Source organism: Muscardinus avellanarius (genome assembly GCF_963383645.1).
Source record: "Muscardinus avellanarius genome assembly, chromosome: 11".
In the NCBI taxonomy this organism is placed as follows: Eukaryota; Metazoa; Chordata; class Mammalia; order Rodentia; family Gliridae; genus Muscardinus; species Muscardinus avellanarius.
The window spans coordinates 63682916-63706813 of record NC_137797.1 but is presented as its reverse complement, the minus strand read 5'-3'; the positions used below and the strand labels follow the sequence as shown (position 1 = coordinate 63706813).

General features: G+C 53.3%; 1 protein-coding gene across 1 annotated transcript in view; it reads left to right on the top strand.

The window, feature by feature from the left end:
* Nucleotides 1-7002: 7002 nt before the first annotated feature.
* LRP1 (LDL receptor related protein 1) overlaps nucleotides 7003-23898 on the top strand; it is a gene marked incomplete at its 3' end in the record, with an annotated part of 91998 nt that continues 75102 nt past the window's right edge. Inside the window, exons 1-4 of the mRNA XM_080704840.1 lie at nucleotides 7003-7129; nucleotides 15898-16020; nucleotides 19398-19535; nucleotides 21976-22095. Of these exons, the coding sequence (XP_080560966.1) occupies nucleotides 7063-7129; nucleotides 15898-16020; nucleotides 19398-19535; nucleotides 21976-22095 (448 nt within the window). The 5' untranslated portion in view covers nucleotides 7003-7062. The remainder of the gene's footprint in view (nucleotides 7130-15897; nucleotides 16021-19397; nucleotides 19536-21975; nucleotides 22096-23898) is intronic.

Sequence of the window (23898 nt, the reverse complement as noted above, 5' to 3'; positions counted from 1 at the left end):
TAACTGCTGGTTACCTTACTGAGCAACCTCGCTAGCCTGTATGTTTCTGAAAGGCTGAGACCACGTTTCCATCTCTGGCTTCTAGTGCCTATTAGTGTGCCCAGCAAACAAATGCTTAGTGAATGAATGAAATCTGAGCTGGGTACTTTGGCGCATGCTGGCAATCCCCATGCTTGGGAGGCTGAGACAGGAGGGTCACGGATCTGAAGCCAGTCTCAGCAATTTAGTCAGACTCTCAGCAATTTAGTGAGACCCTGTTTCAAAATAAATAATAAAAAGCCGGGCATGGTGGCGCACGCTTGTAATCCCCGTGCTTGGGAGGCTGAGACAGGAGGATCCTGCAGATTCGAAGCCAGCCTCAGCTACTTAGTGAGGCGCTCAGCAACTTAGTGAGACCCTGTTTCCAAATAAAATATAAAATAGGTCTGGGAGTATAGCCCAGAGGTAGAAAGCCTCTGGGTTCCACCCCCAGTACCACCAAAAAAATAAAAAATAAAAAAAATAATAATAAATAAAAGTTTGGGGTGTAGGAAGGAGGTAGAACAACTCTGAGTTCAATCCCCAGTAACACACACACACACACACACACACACACACACACACACACACACACTGAAATCTGCAGTGATTGGAGGCAGATTCCTTAATCTCTCTGAGCCTTGATTTCATGGTCTATGAGCTGGAATAACACTCAATCCACAGGGTGGCTATGAGATGTAACTGAGTTAATCCTTGGAGAGTCTGCTGCAAGGGCCTGGTGCGTGGTAATTGCTCAATAAACGCTGGCCTTCCCCTCTCCCCACCTTCCATCAGACCCTTCAGAGATACCCTGCCTACTCACACTTCTCCAGGTGACCACTAGGTGGCGTCAGCCTCTGGCCTAATTCAGAGCTGCCCCCTTCAGGGCCCCATTCCAGACCCTGTTGAGCTCAGAAAAGGAGGGTGTTAATAATTTGTTGAGGAAAGATATCCTCTTCCCATACAGCTTCTTTGTAACTTATCACCATTCTAGGTATTTTGATTTTCAGAAAAAGTCTCCTTGGAGTTCCATTATTTTGGTTATAATTCCAACCCAAGCACTTGAAGATGAAAGAAGCTTAAGAAATGGATAGACATCATCACTATGAACTACATTATGATGTGAGACTATAGTGCACCAATGAAAGTATAGGAAAGCCGGGCGTGGTGGCGCGCCTGTCATCCCAGCATTCAGAAGGCTGAGACCGGAGGATCGCAGTTCGCGGACAGCCTCAGCTTAGTGAGGGCCTCCGCAGCTTATTGAGACCCTGTCTCAAAATAAAGAATAAAAAATAGGGCAGAGGGTGTGGTAGAATGCCCCTGGGTTCAATCCCCAGACCACAAAGAGAGAGAGAGAGAAGAGAGAGAGAGAGAGAGAGAGAGAGAGAGAGAGAGAGAGGGAGAGAGAGAGAGAGAGGGGAAGGGAAGGGAAGGGAAGGGAAGGGAAGGGAAGGGAAGGGAAGAGAAGAGAAGAGAAGAGAAGAGAGAGAGGAAGCTGGGGCTTGGTGGTACACGCCTGGAATCTCAATACTTGGGAGGCTGAGACAGGAGGATCGCAGGTTTGAGGACAGCCTTGGTAAGTAGTGAGACTCTCATCAACCTAGTGAGTTTTTATTTCAAAATAAAAATAAAAATTGGCTAAGGGTATAGCTCAGAGGTAGAATGCCCCTGGGTTGCATCCCCCATGCCACCCCCACACACACAGAGTATAGGGGGGAAAGTGGATAGAAAGAGAAGATGCCAAGGGAGAGCGTGGTTGAGTAATGAGTGCTGTAGGAGTACAGAGGATAAGACGCTTGTAGTCATTCCCCGTCCCCCCGTCCTAACATTCCTGCCAACTCCCTGCCAGACAAGAGCTGCGTAGACACAAAGCAATAAAAGACACGCTCTCTGCATCAATTCAGGGCCAAACTCTGGATACGGAGGCTATCTTGAGTGCAAGTTTGAACAGTAATGAGCAGAGAGCCTGGTATGGTGGGGCACGCTTGTAATCCCAGCATTCGGGAGGCTGAGACAGGAGGATCCGGGTTCGCAGACAGCCTCAGCTACTTAGTGAGGCCTCTGCGACTCGGTGAGACCCTGTTTCAAAATAAAGAATAAAAAATAGGGCTGGGGGTGTAGCTCAAAAGTAGAATGCCCTGGGTTCCACCCCCAGTACTACACAAAACACACACACACGTACACATACACACACATACACCCCACACACAGAACTGAGCAGAGCAAGAATAATGGGAAAGCTTTTCTGAGAAGGGTTGAGGAACTGGGGAAACAGAAAAACTAAAGGCTCAGGTAGAAATACGTATTTTCTCATCTTACCGCAATACCCCCTGCAGTTCACATACGAGAAACAGCCCAGGCACCAACAATCCCAACAGACTGTGGAGCATCCAAGCAAGAAGATTCCAAGTAGCCAATATAAAGCGTGACCTAAGCGGGGCCGGCGGCACACACCTGTCATCCCAGGACTTGGGAGGCTCGAGCCAGCCTCAGCCACTTAGCGCCACCCTCAGCACCCAGAGATACCCTGTCTCAAAATAAAAAAATTAAAAGAGCTGGGGATGTACTTAAGAGTGCCGAGTTCAATCCCTAGTACCAAAACAACCAACCAAAAAACACCACAAAGTGCGACCTGGATGTGAACAGAGTACTGAGAGGGATGGCACAGGTCAACGGAAAAGAGCGACGTGCAAGGGCGACATACTCTACCTGGAGTGCCTGTGTTTCTGGAGGATTCCCACTTTGACTTGCTGGCTGACGTGCCCATACCTAGACTCCAGCCCCGTACAGGAGACTAAGGCCAGAGGGCTGTACGTTCCTCCCAGCCTAGGAAATTTAGCAAGATCCTGTCTCCTGTCTCTAAATTTAAAAAATTAAAATATTTAAGGACTGAGGATGTAGCTCCATGGCAAAGTGTCCCTAGGCTCAATTGCCAGTACTAAAAAAAAAAAAAAAATTGCCTATGCTTATTTACTTATTTTTGGTACTAGGGATTGAACCCACCCTAGTACCTCTGAGCTACACCCCAACTTTTTTGTGTGTGATACTGGGGGTGGAACCCAGGGCCTTTTCTACCTCCGGGCTATACTCCCAGACCTATTTTTTTAATATTTTATTTGGAAACAGGATCTCACTAAGTTGCTGAGAGCTTCATTAAGTAGCTGAGGCTGGCTTCGAAGCTGTGCGATCCTCCTGCCTCAGCCTCCCAAGCGGTAGGATTACAAGTGTGTGCTACCACGCCTAGCTTACACCCCAACTTTTTAATTTATTTTTTAAAATTTGCAATAGGGTCTCACTAAGTTGCTGAAGTTGTTCTCAAACCTGCAGTCCTCCTGTCTCAGCTTCCTAAGTACTGGGATTACAGATGTGCATGTCTATGCCTGGCACCCCCAGCCCTTTTTATTATTTATTTTATTTATTCATTTAATTAATTAATTTATATATTTAGTGGCACTGGGTATTGAACTCAGGGGCATTCTACCCCTGAGCTACACTACTAGCCTAATTTTTTTTTTTTTTTTTTGCAGGTCTGGGGATGGAACCCAGGGGCATTCGACCTCCAACCTGCACCCCCTGCCCTATTTTTTTATTCTTTATTTTGAAACAGGGTCTCATTGAGTTGTAAAGGGCCTCACTAAGTAGCCGAGGCTGTCTGTGGACCGCGATCCTCCAGGTCTCAACCTCCCAAATGCTGGGATTACAAGCGTGCGCCACCACGCCCGGCTCACTAGCCTAATTTTATGTTTTATTTTGAAACAGGGCCTTGCTAAGTTGCTGTGGGTGTCACTACATTGCTGAGGCTGGCCATGAACCTGTGATCCTCCTGTCTCCGCCTCCCAAGTACTGGGATTACAAGCCTGTGCCACCATGCCAGGCATTTATTTTTTGTATACATGTGTATGGTACTGGGGATTGAACTCAGAGACATTTTACCTTTCAGCTACACCACCAGCCCTATTTTTTTTTGTTTGTTTGTTGTTTCTGTAGTGCTGGGGATTGAATCCAGGGGTACTCTACCTCTGAGCTGTACCCCCAGCCCTATTTAATTTTTTATTTGAAAACAAGGTCTCACTAAGTTACTAAGAGCCTCCCTAGTTGCTAAGGCTGGCCTCAAGCCTGTGATCCTCTTGTCTCAGCCTCCCAAATACTGGGATTACAGGTGTGTACCACTGTGCCTGTCTATGTTCTGAGTTTTTAACCACAAAGTATTATCATTTTTCTGCAAAGTTAATAAAAACACACATTTACATTCTGGAGCTAGCAGGAGCTGAGAGGTTGCAAGTGAGACAAATATTGACATGCTGGCAGATTAGGGAAGGCGGTGACTGTAAGAGTCCACATTTGATTCAGCAGTCTACAGACACTCAGTAGAGAGCCACTGGCACGGAAGAGACGCAGGGAAGTAGAGCTTTGGGGAGACCCACCTGCATGAGTAGGGCTGCTAGAGGGAGAGCCCCTCGCAGTCCTTTCAAGCTGCCCCAGATATCTTTTCACTGTCAAAGTTGCCTGAGCTTGCCGGGCGTGGTGGCGCACGCTTGTCATCCCTGCGCTTGGGAGGCAGAGACAGGAGGATCGGGCAGGTTTGAAGCCAGCCGCGTGCGCTGGCTTAGGAGATCCTGTTTCCAAAAAAATAAAATAGGTCTGGGAGTGTAGCCTGGAGGTAGAAGGGCTTCCAGGAACCCCAGTACCACCAAAAAAAAAAAAAAAAAAAAAAAAAAGTTGCCTGAGCTCAACTTCAACCAGATATCAACCACGGTATTGGAAGGAGTCCTGGCAGAAGCCTAGTAGGCACCCATTAAAAACATTTGGTGAGCCGGGCGTGGTGGCATACGCTTGTAATTCCAGCAATTGGGAGGCTGAGACAGGGGGATCATTTGGGAGACTGAGACAGGGGGATCATGGTTCTCCACCAGCCTCAGGTACTTAGTGAGGCCCTCTGTAACTCAGTGAGACCCTGTTTCAGAATAAAGAATAAAAAATAGGGCCGGGGGTGTAGCGGGGAGGTAGAATGCCCCTGGGTTCCATCCCCAGTACCAAACCAAACAAAACAACATTTGGTGAGTCCTCCTGGGCCAGGCACAGTGTTAGGCCATGGAGGCTGGGTAAAACAGAGGAAAAAGACTGCACCCCTACTGGAAGAAACCCTCTGGCAGTGAAAATCTGAGCTATATTTCAAAGGGGGAGGGGGGGAAATGACAGGCCTTGCGCACAGGCTGGAAAGACCCGGTAGAATGAAAGACCCTCTCAAGCTGGCCAAAAGCCTGAGCTTCCAGCCTGGCAGACAAGGCAGGTGGCCTGGCCCTGAGCAAAGGGCGCCAGGCCCCAGTTCTGGTTTGGGGGAAAGGTCACGCTGGCTTTAACTGACAAGGCCTCTGCTGCTTCCATTCCTGCACACAAGGCAGCCTGGAGCGGAGGCTCGGGTCGGGAGAGGGAAAGGCTGGTGCTGCCGTCTCCCAGGTCATCTCTTCACCGTGGTGACACGCCGGGTTCCCTGAACTTCAGACACCCAGAAAGTCAGACACCACGGCTATAGCGCCCAAACGACGCCCAGAAGGGGGCACTGGCCAGAAGCACATTGGCCGGGCCCTGGGAACCGCCTTCTGGACTCAGAAGCTCATTCGCGTTTGGGCTGAGCCCGGGACAAAGGTCCGGCACTCACACACACCCGCTCGGAACCGAGGCAGAGGTCCGGAGCCCCTCCTCTCATTCCAAATCCCCGTTGCTCGGAATCTAAAACCCTGGCTTGGTAGGAAGCCAGTCCGAAGGTATTAGAAAAACACAAAAAAAGAAATGAGCCGGACCTCTTGGGGAGAAAGGGGTGGCCCTTCCTCAACCCCACCCGCGGTGACTCACCTCCCTCCCCCCCGCGCCCGCCCCCCCCCGCGCGGCCCCGGAGCAGGGCGGGGCAGGTCCCCAGGTGGGCTCCATCCCCGGCCCGCGGCGGCCGACAAGCTGCGGCGTGTCCCCGCGGGTGTCCCTGTTTACTCCGAGCCCCGGAACGAGGTGGGGGCGGGCCCTCCCGGCCCCTCCCCCACCCCGCCCCCTCCACCGCGGGCCCCAATCGCGATCCCCGTCTTACAAAGTCTCCAAATCAAAGCTCAGCCTCTCCCTGCACCTTCCCCGCAGACGGGCGGCCCCCGCCCCCACCCCCGGCGAGGAGGCGCCGTCCGCGCTGCGCGAAGACCCCGGCCCCGCCCGACGCCGGCTCGGGACCCCGGGGGCCTGCAAAGCATGACCCCGACTCTCAAAGAGGAGCGCTCGGCTCTCCTCGCCCACCGCCCCATCGCATCCTTGGCCCTCCGGCCTCTGCAGGGCCAGAGAAGGCCCGGTCTGGGGACAGGGCGCCCCAGGCCCCGAACCGGCTAGCGGGGCCCCGGGACTCCGCTCTGGGGCCGCTTCCCAGAACTCCGGAGCCGGTCGCGGCTCCGACTCCCCCTCCCCAGGGCAGCGCGCCAAATCGGCGCATGCGCACTCTCAGGGTTGCCGCGTAGCTCTTTTCCCCCCCTTTCTTTCCCCGCCCCTTCCCTCCCTCCTTTCCCCGTCCCCTCCCTCTCCCCCTCTGCCCCCCCGCGGCACTTCAGTCCGGGGAACAGCGGTGCGAGCTCCAGGCCCGTGCACCGTGGAGGCGGAAACGAGGGGAGCCCCCAGAGCTCCATCAGGCCCCTTCCAAAGGCTCCCCACCCGGTCCACGCCCCCCACCCCCCACCCCGCCTCCTCCCAATTGTGCATTTTTGCAGCCGGAGGCGGCTCCGAGATGGGGCTGTGAGCTTCGCCCAGGGAGGGGGAAAGAGGAGCGAGGAGTAAACCAGGGGGTGAAAGGTTTGGATTTGGGGGGCAGGGGGCGCACCCCAGTCAACCGGCCCTCCTCGAGGGCCTCGAACTCTTCCCCTTCACCCACGCCCCTGGTGCGCTTTGCTGAAGGAAAGAATAAAATTAAAAGGAGGGGAGGGGAGGAGGATAAAGCGGACCCCCCAGCTGGGGGGGCGAGGGCGAGAAGTAGCAGGACCAGAGGGGAGGGGGCTGCTGCTTGCATCAGCCCACACCATGCTGACCCCGCCGTTGCTGCTCCTGCTGCCCCTGCTCTCAGCTCTGGTCGCGGCCGCTATCGACGGTGAGTGAGATTCCGCCGCCCCCTTGGACCCCTGGGGCATCCCCTCCCCAGCCCCCACTCCTGCGTGCGGATGGGGAAGGGAGACGCGGGAGGGGGTGCCTTTTGTTATCCCGGTCCAGCTGACACAGCAGCGGCCCGACTGGGGGCGGGGATGGGGGTCTGATTTGGGGGATGGGGGCCCTGAGCCAATGATGCTTCCGGAGGGGCCCCCCAGCCCAGACAAAGACCAGAGGCCTAAGGAGAAGAGGGCTCCCCCCTTTTCTGATCCCGGGATTGAGAGGCCTTCTCTTCCTATCTCTGGCTGGGGAGGGCCTCCGCTTCTCCTACATCTTTCACCCTCCCACCCCCATCTGAATTGTGAAGGAATCCGGATTTGCAATGTACGGCAGCAGAAGGGGGCGGGGGGGGGGGGGCTTTGCAGTGGCCTCTGAAGGCTCCAAGGGGGATGCCGGGCCAGGGTGCCCCGCTGGGCAGAGGGCAGGCAGGCCCGAGAAGGCTGTGTGTGGGGAGAGGGAGGGCCCCCAGCTTGGGTGTGGAATCGCCCCGCAGCGGGGCATAGAGGCCTGGGTCCAGAATTCGGGGCTGCTGCCTGGGTTCTTAGTAGGCAGTTCCCCTTCCAGGGCCCTTGTCAGTAGCCTGGGTAGGGCTGTGTTGGGGGGGAAAGGGGAGCAGCGATGCTATGTGACTTTGAATTTCCCTTCTTAATTCCTGGGAGCTTTGAGATGGAAAGACGTCAGATGTCAACACTGGGGAAGGGGCCTGGAGCTTGGCCTGGAATGCTGGGGTAGGAGGGGGCTGGGTTCTCCCAGACTTCTGGCTTGATCACTGGATTGGAAGGAGAGTTGGAGGTTGGATGGGCATTCTGGCTGAGCCCCCACCCCGGCCCCAGTTACCTGCTCCTTTAGGAAATGTGTTTAACCCCACCCCCACCCCGCACCATCCATGAACACTGTATACTGCTGAGTTGGGTTTGGGCTAGACCTGTGTCCTTTGGGAAAATGGGGTGTCCCATTCCTCGTTTTCTGTCAGCTATTTTTCCTCTTCCTTGTGAGTCACTGGTTCAAGCCTTGCTCAAGCTTTAAGCTGGGGTCATTGGGTTGGGTAAGGCTGGGCTGGGTCCCTGACTAGAGCGGGGTGGGTTCTCATTGCCTCCAGCCTTATTCACTCCCTGGGGGGTGAGGAAAAGCCTCCTACCATCACAGCCCCTCCTCTGTCTTCTAAGTCCTGCCAGCTTTAGATTGGGAAAGTTTTTCCCTGAAACTAGATTATCCCCACCACCACCACCACCACCACCAAACCAAGAGGAGGGCAAGGGGGTCAGGAAGCAACTGTGCCCAGAAAAACAGTTTATTCAGGGGCCTTCAATCATGCCCTTTTGGGGACTGTATGTCTGCACTCCCCCTTAAATTATCTGCTCAAGAGAGGAAAGAGGCTCTGCCCTGAAAATCCTCCAGTCCAGCCCGTCGGGCCATCTTCTCTCCCTGACACTTTGCAATATTATGTTCTTTTCTCTTGAAAATGAGGCTGAGAGATCTGTGCAGCTGATTCTGGAAGGGAAATAAAACAATTCTGAGTAAGAGAGGGAGACCTGGGAAGAGGAGTAGATGGAGTTAGGTAGAAGCAAGGTGGTCTCTGTGGAGAATAGATGAGATCAGGACTGGGCCCCAGGGAGCTTCACTCCCAGAGCCCCGAAAGGGGTCCTGGTTTCTGGGCGTGGTGGCACAAGCCCGTGATCCTTGTGCTTGAGAAGTTGAGACAGCCCCAACAACTAAAGGGCCTCTAGTTGCCACACCAGGTTGTTCAGTGGTAATCGGATGAGAAAGACTGGACATGTTTTCCTTAATGTTTGTCCTTTCTTACAATCTCTACCCCATCCACCTCTATATCCCTAGCTCCAAATAGACTCCATCCAGAATCCCAGGAAGAGGACCTATCTCCAAACACACCCCAGTATTCTCCTGGGGAAAGGGATATGAATATTTTTGGTGGGGGGTAGAAAAGGGAACTTGAATAGAAAGTAGGTCCAACTCCATCCAGAAGGAGCCCCGATATCCAAGTCCTGCCCTCTTCCCTGGGGGCCTGCAGACACAACCTACTCCTTTGCTTTCCTCTTGTTACATACCTTGCTGCTTTCCCTTCACGGGAGAAGTCCTACAGGCCTTCCCCACCTCTTCTGTCCCCCCTCTGTGCCTGAAAGCGCTCCCGTTGTCTCTTTCTTTGGGGGAAGAATTGTTACTCCCTCCACTAGACAAATTGAGTATACTTGGAGCTGGGGAGGATGGGAAAAGGTGGGCTGGGGAATGGCTAGAGGGATCCTTGGGGGTCCTGCTGAGATGAGGAGGTATTTCCTAGTGGCAGAAATGGCTCTGGGAAAAAGGCCGACTTGCTCCCTTTCTCCTCACCCCACACACCTCTCGAGCCAGGCATATCACCAGTTAGTAAAGGTGGATGGCTGATGTGATCTATAAGGCTGGGGTGTTAGCCTGGTTTCCTGAGAAAAGATTCCAGACCCCTTGCTGGCTGTTCAGACCCAAATCATAAACATCTCCCTTTACCTTCATCTTTCAGAGCAGGGATGTGTAGGACATTCGTTATTTTGATGTTTGGAGATGCTTTGCAAGATTTCTTCTTCCAATCTTGTTACTTACTTCTCTCAAGTTCTTCCACCCTCACCAGTCTCCTGTCACTAGACCTCCCAAGGATGTCAGCCGGGAACGTGGCCGGAGTCAAATCCTGTCTGGATCCCCTTCCTGAACTCTTTCCTAGCTGGGGATAGAGCCTAGTGTTAGAGTCAGGGTTAGCATACTCAAGGCCCCTGGGTGCGGATCACTAGCACCCAAGAAAAAGCCAAAGCAAACCTTCCTTATCTTTGGGAAGCCCTTTCTTGTTCAAGTCTCACTCTTCCCGCTGCCGTGGCCTCGGCCTGCACCTCAGAAGCCCAGGCCTCAGGTTGATTTCTCCCTAGTAGTCTCTTCCCAGTGTCTTGCCCACCCTTCAGGTACTGCAGCTTTCGGTGGGAGCCCCCCATCCTCGGGGGACCTGGCCCATTGATTGGGACTGTGAAAGGGTCCCTGACTGGCGGTGCTCATGTGAGCACCCCCCCTCCCGTGTTCTGTCCCAGATTTCAGAGTGGTGAGCAGGATCCTGCGTTGTTTGGAGAAGGAAGCAGTTGGCTCTGGAGTGTTTCCGGTGCAGTGGCCTCGGGCACCGGTGCTAAACCTCCCTGAGAAGGAGTGAGGGCCGAGGGAAGAGAGGCAGGCGTCCCTCGCACTCCTCCAGGGAGATGAGGGTCTGTTCCAGGCTGTGGCTTCCCTGGCTGAAGAGCCGCGCTTCCTTTTCCCCACCTCTGACTCTGCGGGAGGTAGCGGCCCCCGTTCTGGGTCTCCCTTGGGTCGGATGCTGCTAGCGCTGGGACTTGGTCTCCCTGAGTGAGCCAGAATCTGTGCTGCCCCCCACCCTACTCTTGAGTCTCAGTGGGGTAGTCATTCCGCGTTCATCCCAAGACGCCCGAGTCGCTGTCCTGGCAGCCTCTGGGCCGAGCTCCTTCCTGTCTTTTTTTGCCTCCTACTTCCCTGCCTGTCTGTTGTTGGTGGGCTGCCTCAGCCTTCCAGAACCTCTCCGTCTCTTGCCCTCTTGGTTCATCTATTGCATTTGCCTGTCATTTGTGGCATTCTCTGTCCTCTGCTCTGTGTGTGTGTGTGTGTGTGTGTGTGTGTGTGTGTGTGTGTGTGTGTTACTGAGGATTGAACCCATGGGCATTCTACCTCCAAGCTAGACCCCCAGCACTTACTTACTTTATTTATTTATGTATGTATTTATTGGTACTGGGGATTGAACCCAGGGGCATTCTACCTCCAAGGTAGACCCCAGCCCTTTTCTTGCTTTTTTTTTTTTGTTGTTGTTGTTGTTTGGTTTTGAAACAGGGTCTCCCTAGGTTGATGAGAGGCTCACTAAGTTTCTGAGGCTGTCCTTGAACCTGTGATCCTTATATCTCAGTCTCCCGAGTATTGGCATTACAGGTGTGAACCACCATTGCCAGGCTTATTTTTTATTTTGAAACAGGATCTTGCTAAATTGCTCAGGGCTCACTAAGTTCCTGAGGCTGGCCTCAAATCTACAATCCTCCTGTTTCAGCCTCCCAAATACTGGGGATTACAGGTGTGCACCACAGTGCCTAGCTTGTCTTACTTTCCCCCACCTATCTCCATTCACCTTTGCCCAGGCTTCTTGGTGTCCCGCAAGCTACCTCGGAGGAGGAGTCACTCCTGGGCTTCCCTGTTTGCTCCCTAGCTCCCACCTGGCCATTTTGGAGTTCCTCTTCTCCCTGGCCAGACCCAGGCTGTCCGGTTGACACTGAAAGTTCCCTTTCCACTTCCCTTCAAGTTCCTCCCTTTCTTTCCCCTTCGCTAATTTTGGGACGGGTTTCAGAGAGAGTGTTTCTAGAAGAAAGAAATATGATACCATTTGTAGGCTTACAGGGGAAAGGAGGTATTTCAGAAAGCAAGAGGGAGGTTAGCCTTCTGGTAGAACTTCCTTCTGACAGGAGTCTGGGAACTGGAAGAAGACGGGGGCAGTAGGTAAAAAGCTGAGAGCTAGCCAGGCGAGTGCCACCGGGCTGGAATCCCAGTATTTTGGAGGCTGAGACAGAAGAATTGCAGGTTTGAGACCAGCTACTTAGTGAGACCCTCAGCAACCTAGTTAGACCCTGTTTCAAAATAAAAAAACAAAAAAGGCTGAGGGTGTAGCCGGGCGTGGTGGCGCAGGCGTGTAATCCCCGCGCTTGGGAGGCTGAGACAGGAGGATCGCACGGGTTCGAAGCCAGCCCCAGCTACTCAGTGAGGCTTCCAGCAACTTAGTGAGACCCTGTTTCCAAATTAAAAAAAAAAGGTCTGGGAGTATAGCCCGGAAGTAGAAAGCCTCTGGGTTCCACCCCCAGTGTAGCTTGGAGGTAGGATACCCCTGGGTTCAATCCCCAGTACCAAAAAAAAAAAGAGAGTGAACTATGAGCTTTTGCTTCTGGTAAACATAGGCCATATTGGTAGGGGGGCTTATAATGGCTGGTGAGAGATGTATTGACTCTTGCAGGCATTTGAGGGGGTCTGGATTTTATTTGTGGGGGGGGGAAAAGATGATAGGGAGGTCACAGGTCAGGCTAATGTCCTGCTGAGTCAATATTGACTCAGGATGGAAGGAGAGACCCTTCTCCTCCCTTGGCGGTCCAAGTCACCCCATCTGTCCATCTGTCCAGGCCACAGAGCAGAGGCCCAGACTCAGGAATGACAAAAATGTGTCTGAGCCTCACTGAGCTGCGGGAAGGAGCCACCGGGTAACACCCAAAATACATAAAATTCAGTGGAAAGCTCTGGTTTGGGTCTGGGAGGCCCTTGCTTCCCCACCCCCATGTGTTTGAAAGTTCAGATTCCTGCAGGCTCGGCCCCCCCACCCTCTGGGGGTGTCCCTTCCCGCTGTTCCCTTAGCTGTACATGCGGGAAACATCCTACCTCTCTCCCAGGGGGAGCCCTCCCTCCCTCTGCTGTGTCCACTCTTGAATAGGGCCCCAGGGGCACGTTCCTGCTTCCCTTGAGCATCCTGTCCTTTAGGAATTACCATCTGGGGCTCCCGAGGGTGTGGAAGGTCTGGCCCCCTCCTCTGAGAAGACCCCATCCAGGCCTGGGCTGGACTCCTCCCTCGTCCTCTGACTGGGCGTTCTCCCCTCCCCTCCTGCCTCAGCCCCAAGGTCCCTGAGTGGGACAGAGGATGACAGCCAAGGCCTAGGCAGGCCAGTGGGCTCTGTGTTGTGTCTGGACGCACACCCAGCCCCACACCTCCTGCCCTGGCTCCAGCTTGGTGGCCCTGGGGGCCAGAGCTGGGCTGGGTGCCTGGATTTGGGGGGGCAGGGTGTTGGCCAAGTTAGCATGGCGGTCACATTCATCTCCAGGCAAAGCTGAGAACAGACGGGCCCTGTGTCCTGCTGTTCTTCCTGCAACCTCGCTCACTCCCTCTCCTCCCTCTCTAGTCCTCTGGTCCTCCCTCTCCCTCCGGCCTCACCCCTCTTCTGTCCATTCTTGCCCCTGTCCGTCTCCTCTGTGTCCTCCTCTCTGAGGGGCCCTGAAGGCCACACCCTCCAATATCTCTCTTCACTCCTCATGCCAGACAGCCAGAGTGCTCCCTGGTACTTCCCTTATTAGTCAGGTACCACGTTCAGTGACTCAGTCCTCCTCAGTTTCCTTGCCTGTAAGGTGGGATTGCACTCCCCCTCCTGCCAGGGCTGTGAGGATCGCACGGCTTAGTCTGTGGGCAGTTCAGATCTATGGCTGGCGCACCTTAGAGGGGTCAGCTCAGATCATGAGACCATGATCTGCCTAGAAACATAGGGCAAGGTCCAAACTGCAGGCTACCAAAGTGGGTTTTCTGGGTGCTGGATTCAGGTGCACAAGGCTCAGCAATGGGCAGTGGGGTTGGTTTTGCCTCTAAGGAGATTATAAGCTTCCTCCCCACCCCCACCCCACTCCCTTCCAGCGCCCAGGCTTCCCTTGGCCGGGGAGGCTGCCCCAAGTAGGTTATGTGTTTCTTTCCTACCCTCTCCCGCTGAAGGAAATCAAAGACAGGCCTCAGCCTTCCCACTCGAGGGTGCTAGGACTTTCTCCACCACAGCCAGTGGAAGGGAGCGCCGTCACCTCTCTTTCTATGGTTTTCGTACATCTGGGGAGATGTGCGCCCACCAGCCCTCTGCCCTGGGCCTGAGGGGGTGCTGCAGTGGGGTGGAGGCACGGCCTCCTCTTCCTTTCGCTCGACCCATCCCCCACCCTCTCCCTTGCGCGAGAGAGCACATCTGGTTTGTGAATCTCTCATTCCAGCTTTCGAGTTTGCCAGCTGCTGTTTCCTCTGTCGAGTTCAGGCCAAAAATGGGAGTGGGGGGTGGTGGGGGGGGCTATGTGAGGGCCAAAGAGGGGGGACCGTGACTGGGACATGGAATGGGGGGGCGGTCAGACTGACCAGTCGCTGACCTCAGGTCCTGGCGGTGCCTTCTGCTCTGGGGAGGAGGGGGGGCGTGGACAGAGTTCCAGGTGAGGGAAGGAAAAAGTGTTTGGGCCTGGGGGTGGCACGGAGGTCCCGAATGGGGTCTAAGCACCCGTCTGCCAGTCTCTGAGGCCCCTCACAGCCCCTCTCCCTCCAGCCGGCTTGGCTGGCCGGGGCAGCAGTGGTTCTCCAGCATGCTAACTAGGCTGGCGGCTGTGTTTCCCGGGAAGACCTCACAGCTGGCCAGTGGGGCAATGAACTCAGTATTATCCACCTCCTCAAGGGGCCTTTATTCCCGGTCGGGGTGGGGGGAGAGCGGGGGCTCCGGGGGGGGCCTGGCCAGGCCATCCTTGATGTGTTTCCTGAACTGGGCTCTGGTCTGGCCAGAGGCCCGAGCACAGTCCCCTCTGCCAGAGATGGGGGTCAGGGAGGGAGGACATCTCAGTGTGGCCCCTGTCAGCCTCCCTCCTTCCTCGGAGCCCTGCACGCTTTCCTTACACTCTTCCCTGGGGACTGCAGCTCCTGAGGGACAGAAGGGGCTTCTTGCCCTCCCTTGACACCCCCGTGCCCAGTGCAGTGCCTGGCACAGAGCCAGCATTCGCTGTGTGCCCATGGGACGGAAATGGACTTGACAGGAGCTGAGGAGAAGCTGAGGAGCCAGGAGACGGGGAGGCTGGTGCTAGGTTGGGGCCCTGCACGCTGTGGAGGAGGCACCCCAGCACGGCTCAGTGGAGTGGAGGCTGGTCTGGACTGCGCTGGTTAAGAGCCTCAAGTCAGCTGAACTGGGCTGAGTCCTGGTTTTGTTACTTGGCAGCAGTGTGACCCTTGGAAAGTGTGGCCCAGTTTCCTCCTCTGTGAGATGGAGGTATCAGTCCTCCCTCCTTCGTCATCCTGCAGAGAAGATTAGATAAGATGAGACATGGGAAGAATTGGTTTACCACAGCTCCCAGCACACACTGAGCCCACAATGAAAAGAGTTGGCTGTTACCATGCAGACTTGGTTTGGGGGAAGAGGGAAAAGTAGCGGAATGAGGGATAGAGGAGGGTAGGGCCAGGAAGCCCAGGATGTAGTAACTCCACAGGTTGGCTGGGCCAAAACTAGTGCCTAGAGGCGATTCCAGGCAGCCTCCTGCCTCTACTCCTCAACGCCATCATCCTGAGCAGTCTTCAGGAGCCCCTTACCTGGGGATAGCGATGGGAAGTCTCTCCAGAGTCTAAGCAGCAGAGAGGCTGTGTCTATAGAGTGGGGAGAAGCCGGGATCCCCGCCCTGTGATCTGCCCCACCCGCCTTGCCCTTCTGGCCCTCTGCAGATACCATTCTGACTCTGCGGGTCTGCTCAGGGCACTCCTGCCGCCTCAGATCTGTCTGGGGCCTTGGTCGTTAAGGATTGGGGATGGCTGGGGACCAGGAGTGTCCTAGAGGGAAGAAGCAGAGTGTAAAAAAAAAAAAAAAAAAGCCAGCCCTAGGCTCCTAGTGGAAATGAGATGTGCTGCGGTAGAGGGCAAAAGCAGCAAAAGCTTCAACACTGGAGCCTAGATGATTTCCGGGGGACCATAAGGCCCTCCTGCAGTGTCAAGGAGGGACTCACAGCCACCACCACCACCACCACCCCCGCCTGGCCTCAGGCACACAGACTGCCAGACTGTCACTGGGACTGATGTCCAGAAAGAATAGAAGTCCTAGGGAGTTTGGGGACCTCAGAGTCAGCCCCAACCCTTCATTTATACCCCACTTTTCTTGCCCATAGCCCCAAAGACTTGCAGCCCCAAGCAGTTTGCCTGCAGAGACCAAATCACCTGTATCTCAAAGGGCTGGCGATGTGACGGCGAGAGAGACTGCCCAGATGGCTCTGATGAGGCCCCTGAGATTTGTAAGTACCTTTTCTGAATCCCTCTCCCCAAGCCACTCACTTGTCCCTTTCTTTTGGCAGATGTTGGGCATGAGGACAGCCACTCTTTAGCCTGGCATGGACCTTGCCCATGACTGTGTTTGTCCATGACACAGCTAAAACGGTCCTCTTCCCCTCTTCAGAGCTCCTGGCATGGGCCTGGTGTGCATGGAAATGGCACCTTGGATTTCTTCCTTGGTGGCTGCACCCCCAAGCCTGCCTGGGACAGTGGCCTCTGGGCTGCAGCTTTACCAAAAGGAGATGGCCTGGCCACCTTCCCTTCCAGCTCCCAGCCTCCCTTGGCCCTTGATGAGTGGCCTCCAGGCCCCGCCAGGTACCCTTTCGGTTTTCAGGCTCCCAGGCCAAAGGCCACTTGCTCTAGGACTCTGTACCAGAAGCCCCACCCTCTGTGTTTCCCGCCACCACCCCTCCTTCTCCTGTCCCCAATAAGTGGCGTAATCAGAGGCAGCTGTTTAAACTGGGAGAAAGGTCTCCGCCCAGCCTTCACCCTGCCAGTGGGGGTGGAGAGCTTGCCGGCAGGACCCCAGTCCTGGCCAGACTCCTGGGGTCTCCATTTTCAGTGTCTCCCTTGCTTGGCTAATCTAGGCTGGGGTCTAGGCGACCCTGGGCTGTCTCTGTCCTCTCTCCTCTGCTTTATTTAGCTCCAATTCCATGCTGTGTCCTCTCCCCATGCTCCCACCTATAATTTTCAGCGGGGGCCACTAGTACTCTGCCTGAACCTCCATTCTGCGCCTGAGGGGTAAGGGCCGGGGGTATTCGGCCTGGAACCTCGTCTTGTCTGACCTTACCTTTACATTTCTGACCCTGTGCTAGGGAGTTGGGGGTAAAGAAGGCCATGGACATGAGCCAGATCTGGCTTTTTTTTTTTTTTTTTTTTTTGGTCCACTCTTCAGTTTGGTACAAACTCTACCTGGCACAGGTCCCACACTGTTCCCACTCATGACACTCTTGGACCTCTACACACATACCCACCTGGACACTGACACACGCACCCGCACTCAGACAAAGGCACGGGCACATTCCCGCCACCTCTGCTCGTGCTTTAAAACGTGGATACACTTGCACAGATGCCCCAGATGCATGGAGGGACGGGCACACAGCAACCATCATGCAAGGGCGTGGAACCCACATACCCAGCAGCACACCCGCCCTTTACTTGTGTGTGCAGACTCCTGCATTGCCTCTAGCACACGCACACTCACCCCACCTGGCCATCTTATCCATCCTCCTGGCAACTGCTCAAAGACCAGAGACATTGCCAGCTGGCCACACCCTCTGACCTTTCCCAAATCCTTCCATGGCTGCTGCTCCAGGGAAGAAGTCTAGATTAGTGCTGTCTGATAGAAATGCACTGTGAGCCGGGCGTGGTGGCGCACGCTTGTAATCCCAGCATTCGGGAGGCTGAGACCGGAGGATCGGGGTTTGCAGACAGCTTCAGCTACTTAGTGAGGCCCTCTGCAACTTAGTGAGACCCTGTTTCAAAATAAAGTATAAAATAGGTCTGGGAGTATAGCCCGGAGGTAGAAAAGTCCCTGGGTTCTACCCCCAGTACCCCCCCACACACACACACAAATGTATTGTGAGTTGCATACACAGTTTGGAAAATTTTTGGCTCAGCATGATGACACATGCCTGTAATATTCTAGTACTTGGGAGTCTGAGACAGGAGGATAACAGGTTCCAGGCCAACCTCAGCAACTTAGTGAGACCTTTTTTCAGAATAAAAACCAAAAAGGACTAGGGGTGTAGCTCAGAAGTAGAATGTACCTGGGTTCAATTCCCCCCAAAAAAGATAGCCACTTTTTTTTTGTAGCACTGGAGATTAAACCTAGAGGCATTCTACCTTTGAGCTACACCCCCAGTCCAATTTTATTTTTTATTTGGAAACAGGGTCTTGCAAGATTGATGAGAGTCTCATTACTTGCTGAGGCTATTCTCAAACCTGTGATCCTCCCGTCTCAGCCTCCAAAGTACTAGGATTACAGGTGTGCGGCCCCACACCCAACTTAGTAGCCACATTTTTTAAAAAGAAAAAGAATCAGAAGCCGGGCGTGGTGGCGCATGCTTGTAATCCCAGTACTTGGGAGGCTGAGACAGGAGGATCGCACAGCCTCAGCTACTTAGTGAGGCTCTCAGCAATTTAGTGAGACCCTGTTTCCAAATAAAATATAAAATAGGTCTGGGAGCATAGCCTGGAGGTAGAAAGCCCCTGGGTTCCATCCCCAGTACCACCAGGAAAAAAAAAAAAGAATCAGGTAAAATTATTTTGAATAATTAATTTATCTAATGTATCCAAAGTATTTTCATTTCAATTCATTGTCAGTAAATTATTAGCAATCTTTGGTCCTTTTTTATATTAAGTCTTCAGAATCCAGTATGTATTTTATATTTACAGTTTGCACTAGTCTCCTTTCAAGTGCTTAATAGCCACATATGTCTGGTCTACATATTAGTCAGGGGCGTTCTGGAAGATTCCATGCTGCTCTCCTGTCTCTGAGCTTCACGCCCCTGGGGAATTGGGGCGGTTATCCTTTGAGCTCTTTTTTGCCATGGACTCTGTTCCCTCACCTCACCAAAACCTTCTGCCTAGCTGGGTGTGGTGGAACACGCCTGTAATCCTAGTACCTAGGAGGTTGTGGCAGGAGGATCACAAGTTGTGGCCAGCCTCCTCAAGCAGTGAGTGTGTCTAACTAAAAATAAAATAGGCCTGGGGTGTAGCTTGGAGGTAGAGTGCCCTGGGTCTCAATCCTCAGTACCACAAAACAAAAATAAAAACTTTCTACCTCTGACTTCAGCCTGTCTGCTGAGGGTAGAATGTTGAGGCCTGGGGGTTCATAGGCTTAGAGCATTGGGGAGCCAGATGCTGAAGGCCTAGTTTTCCCTTTCACCTGGCTGTATGGATACTGTTGAAAATGGAAAAAAAGCTCTAGGTGGAAGGGTCTAACCTGCCCCTGAAACCCTGTGTGCGTGTGTGTGCGTGTATGTGCGTGTGTGTGTGTGCGCGCGCGCGCGCATATGTGTGTCACTAGGGATTGAACCCAGGGACAGTCTACCTCCGAGCTACACCTCCAGCCCTATTTTAGTTTTATTTGGAAATAAGGTCTCGCTAGGTTGATGAGAGTCTCACTACTTGCTGAGGCTGTCCTGGAACAGCCTCCCAAGTACTGAGATTACAGGCATGCACCACCACTCCTGGCTCTGAGACCTCTTGAGATCTAAAAATTGTGGGTGTCTAAATTCCCATTCTCAATAAATCCCCACCCACACCCCCAGGGAATAGTTGGCCAGACAGCCACCACAGCCAGCTTGGTCATGCCAGCTCTCCCGTCTGCCTCCAGGTCCACAGAGTAAGGCCCAGCGATGCCAACCAAACGAACACAATTGCCTGGGCACGGAGCTGTGCATTCCCATGTCCCGCCTCTGCAACGGGGTCCAGGACTGTGGGGACGGCTCGGATGAAGGGCCGCACTGCCGAGGTAAGGACTCTTCCACGCTCTCCTGTCCCAGGTAATACATGAGCTCTCAGCCAGGTACCTGATGGAATGGGAGTCCTGCTCCCCTGCCCGGGCTCCATCAGACAGCAGCTGAAACTGGTGGGCCCTTTGGGAATGGAGCTTGATGAAACAGCCCTGGGGGCCTCAGTGATGGGCCCTGCCTGGGTACTTCCCTCTGATTATATGTGTTTGGACAAATCACCCCCCTCTCTCCAAGCCCATTTCTCATCTACAAAGTGAGAGATCAGTGGTTTTATACCTTTTGTTTTTAATAGTGGGATCCCTTCTTCAAAAGGTTTCCTATGTGAGTCCTGCGTGAGAGTGTAGGGAGCAGAGATGCCATGATGGAAGCTGGGGTTAAGGGTCTAGAGTTTCGTTCACCTGCTGTCCCACCAATGGCCCTGGAAGGCCTCTCCCAGGAACGGCAGAGCTTAGAAGGGCTCAAAACTGCTTTGGTCTCTCCTTCCCTGACAGTCTGTATTTTCAGAGGTGGTTGATGGAAAAGCCATCCAGTCTGAGGAGGGAACACTACGATAAGTAAGACATCTTCCCACTTCTGGTTCAGGTCACCATCTCTGCAGTCTTCTGAGGGCCCCTGGGGCCATGGGGAGTCTTAGGTCACTGTGAGCAATTGGGGAGGAATCTGAGATGTGGGGAAAGGCAGCTTCAGGCCTGCCTGTCAGGAAATAGTGATATCTCTCTTCCTCCTCCTCCTCCTCCTCCTCCTCCTCCTCCTTCTTCTTCTTCTTCTTCTTCTTCTTCTTCTTCTTCTTCTCCTCTCTCTCTCTCTCTCTCTCTCTCTCTCTCTCTCTCTCTCTCTCTCTCTCTCTCTCTCTCTCTCTCTCTCTGCTGTTATGAGACCTAGGCCCTAGAGAGAGAGCCTTTGAGAGGCACTGAGCAAGGCCCTGGGCAGGAGCAATCACGTGGGTGGGTGTAGGGCCTGTGTCTTGTGCCATATACATGTCAGAAAACATCTGTTTGTGGGAGGAGACACATCTGGGTTCTTTCACTGGGCAGGGAGTGTGGTGCAAGGGAGTTTGTGGAAGGGTTTTCTCCTTTGGTTGGTTTCTTCTGAAGCTTCTGCCTGGGATGGGAAGCAGAACGCGGGTTCGGGGCTGACCACAGTCACCTCCCATACCCATTCTTAGGGATGGTGCCTGTCCAAGTTTGCTTCCTTCTCAATTCTTTTTCAGTTTCAAAAATAACACAGAACCTCCAAACCTAGGGTTTAAGCTTCCTTCTCCAATATCATAGAAGTTGGACTGCTCCTCTGCCTTCCCTCCTCCCCATATCCAGAAAAGAACTTTTTTCTAGGTTTTTCAGAACAAATAATCTTTCCCCCCTTGGGGAGAAGACTGGGCAGGCAGCACATTTGGGCTCTCGGGTGAAAGTGGGGAGAAGAATGAATAACTGCCCCCCCAGCTCTTCCTGGCAGGCTTAGTGCCTTAACCGCCTTAGCATCTCAGCGGCTCTCTCCTAGGTGGGGGTGGGGGGGCAGGGGTGTGAGGCAGCTGGACAAAGGGGTCTTTGTGGCCTGGCTGCCTGGCCCCACGCAAGGCCATTAATTGGGTCGCTGGTCTGGGGGGGCAACTGCTCTCCCACCTCTCCCCGCTCCTGTCTCGCTCCCTTCTGTCTCCCCTGTAGAAGTGGGTCAGTGGCAGAAGAAAGATTAGAAAAGGATCCCAAGGGAATGGGTTTTGCGCCTCCTCTCCATCCTCCACCTGGGTCTTGGGCCTTCTCTCTGAGGCCCTGGGGCTCAAGGGACAGATTGGAGGGATGCTTCCAGGCCGGAGCTGAGGACAGACCGATGCCATGCCTTCTCTCACCCTCAGATGAAGCCGATGACGTTGTAGTTCCCTGGCAGTGAGCATGAGAGACATGCCTTGTCCTGTGACCCCAGCAAAGGAGCAGACCCCTCCAGGGGTCACAGGTGGTCCTGAGCAGCCGGAGGTGGGCTCCAGGCCAAGGCAGGCTGTGACCTTGGGCCTGTCTCTGGGCCCGTCTCGGGCCCTGTCTGGGTTTTTCAATTTCCCCCCTTGCAAAATATGATATGTGTGAGCCGGGTGTGGTGGCGCACGCTTGTAATCCCAGGACTTGGGAGCCTGAGACAGGAGGATCACAGGTTCAAAGCCAGCTTCAGCAACTTAGAAAGTCTCTCAACAACGCAGTGAGGACTCTGTTTCCAAATAAGAAATAAAACCAGGCTGGGGTATATCTTGGAGGTAGAATGCCTCTGGGTTCAATCTCCAGGACCAACAAAACAAAACAAGACGATATGTGTTTGCTAAGGCCCCTTCCCTCTCAGACACTGCAGCCCTCCCCAGCAGTTTCTGAAGGTTAACCGCAGATGGGGGAAGGTTGCCATCGGGGGTGGCTGCTGGGTCTGGAGGCCTGAGCGTGCATCTCTCCTGCCCCCACACAGAGCTCCGAGGCAACTGCTCTCGGCTGGGCTGCCAGCACCACTGTGTCCCCACGCTCAGCGGGCCCACCTGCTACTGCAACAGCAGCTTTCAGCTGCAGGCAGATGGCAAGACCTGCAAAGGTATGTGAGCTGTGCTTCTGTGCGCGGTGTATGTGTTTGCTGGGGGCTGGCTGGGTGGGAGATGGGAGGTGAGAAGGAGAGTTCCAGTGCATGACCATGAGCCCTAAACGTTTGCTTCCTCCATACTTTTAAAAATTCATCTTTGAGCCGGGAGTGGTGGCGCACGCTTGTAATTCTCACTCTTGGGAGGCTGAGACAGGAAGATCGCGCAGGTTTGAAGCCAGCCTCAGGTCTGGGAGTGTAGTTTCCAAATAAAATATAAAATAGTCTGGGAGTGTAGCCCGGAGGTAGAAGGTTCCATCCCCAGTAACACACACACACACACCACACACACACACTTCATCTTTGGGAGCTGAGCGAGGTAGCACATGCCTGTAATTGTAGTATTTGGGAGGCTAAGATAGGAAGATGGCAGGTTTGAGGCCAGCCTCAGAAATGATGTAGCAAGGCCCTCAGCAACCTAAGAAGACCCTGTTTCAAAATAAAATTTGGCTGGAGATGTAAAATGCCCTGAGGGCCAATCCCTAGTACGCCCCCCCAAAATCATCTTCAAATTATAATTTATATGTGAATTTCCTTTTTCTTGTCCTGGAGATGGAACACAGAGGCACTCTGCCTCCGTGCTACACACCCAGCCCGATTTTGTTTTTTATTTGGAGGGCCTCACTAGGCTGCTGAGAGCTCCTCTCTAAATAGCTGAGGCTGGCTTTGAACCCGCAATCCTCCTGTCTCGGCCTCCTAAGTACTGGGTCATAAGTTTGCCCCACCACTCCCTGCTCATGAATTTTTCTTATTGTAAGAAATCAAAGCATTACAGATAAAAATCAAAGTTTACTTTAACAAGTTCTCAATTCTGATTCTTTTCCCAGAATGTTGGAGGTCAACTCTGCTAGCAGTGTGCCTTTTTTTGTTTTTGTTTTGATACTGGAGATTGAATCCGGGAGCATTCTGCCTCCAAGCTATACCCCCAGCCCTATTTTATTTTATTTCCGTTTTGAAACAGGGTCTCACTAGGTTGCTGACAGTCTTGCTAAACTGCTGAGGCCAGTCTCTAACCTGCCATCCTCCTATCTCAGCCTCTCAAGTATGGGCATGCATGTGCCACCATGCTCAGCTCCCAGTGATGAATTTATGGGATTACAGGCATATTGCCGCGGGGCCTGGCTTCTTTTAACCCCCCTTGGTACTAGGGATTGAACCTATAGTCATAGGCATTTTACCTCTGAGCTACAACCTCAGCCCTTTTGATTTTATTTTGAAACAGGGTCTTGCTAAATTACTGAGGCTGGCATGGAACCTGCGATCCTCTGTCTCACCCTCCCAAATACTGGGATTACAGGCGTGCAACACCATACCCAGCTTGCAGGCCCTCTTTTATGCATTATGTACATGTACTCATGGAAAGTCTAATTGGAAATATTACTTTTTTATGGTACTGGGGAAGGAACCCAGGGGTATTCTACCTCTGAGCTATAGCCCCAGCCCTATTTTTTATTCTTTATTTTGAAACAGAGTCTTACTCAGTTGCAAAGGGCCTCACTAAGTAGCTGAGGCTGTCCGCGAACTGTGATCCTCCTGTCTCAGCCTCCAAAATGCTGGGATTATAAGCATGCGCCACTGCGCCCGGCTGGAAATATTACTTATGTGTGTGCTTTTTTTTGCATAAATGGTACCATACTGTAGGTATCACTTACAATGTTTTTTGCTCTTGTATGTTCCAGATTTTTTCCGTGTTAATATGTAGAGATCTACCTCATTCTTTTAAAAACCACTGTGACGTATAACTATTACCACAGTTTACTT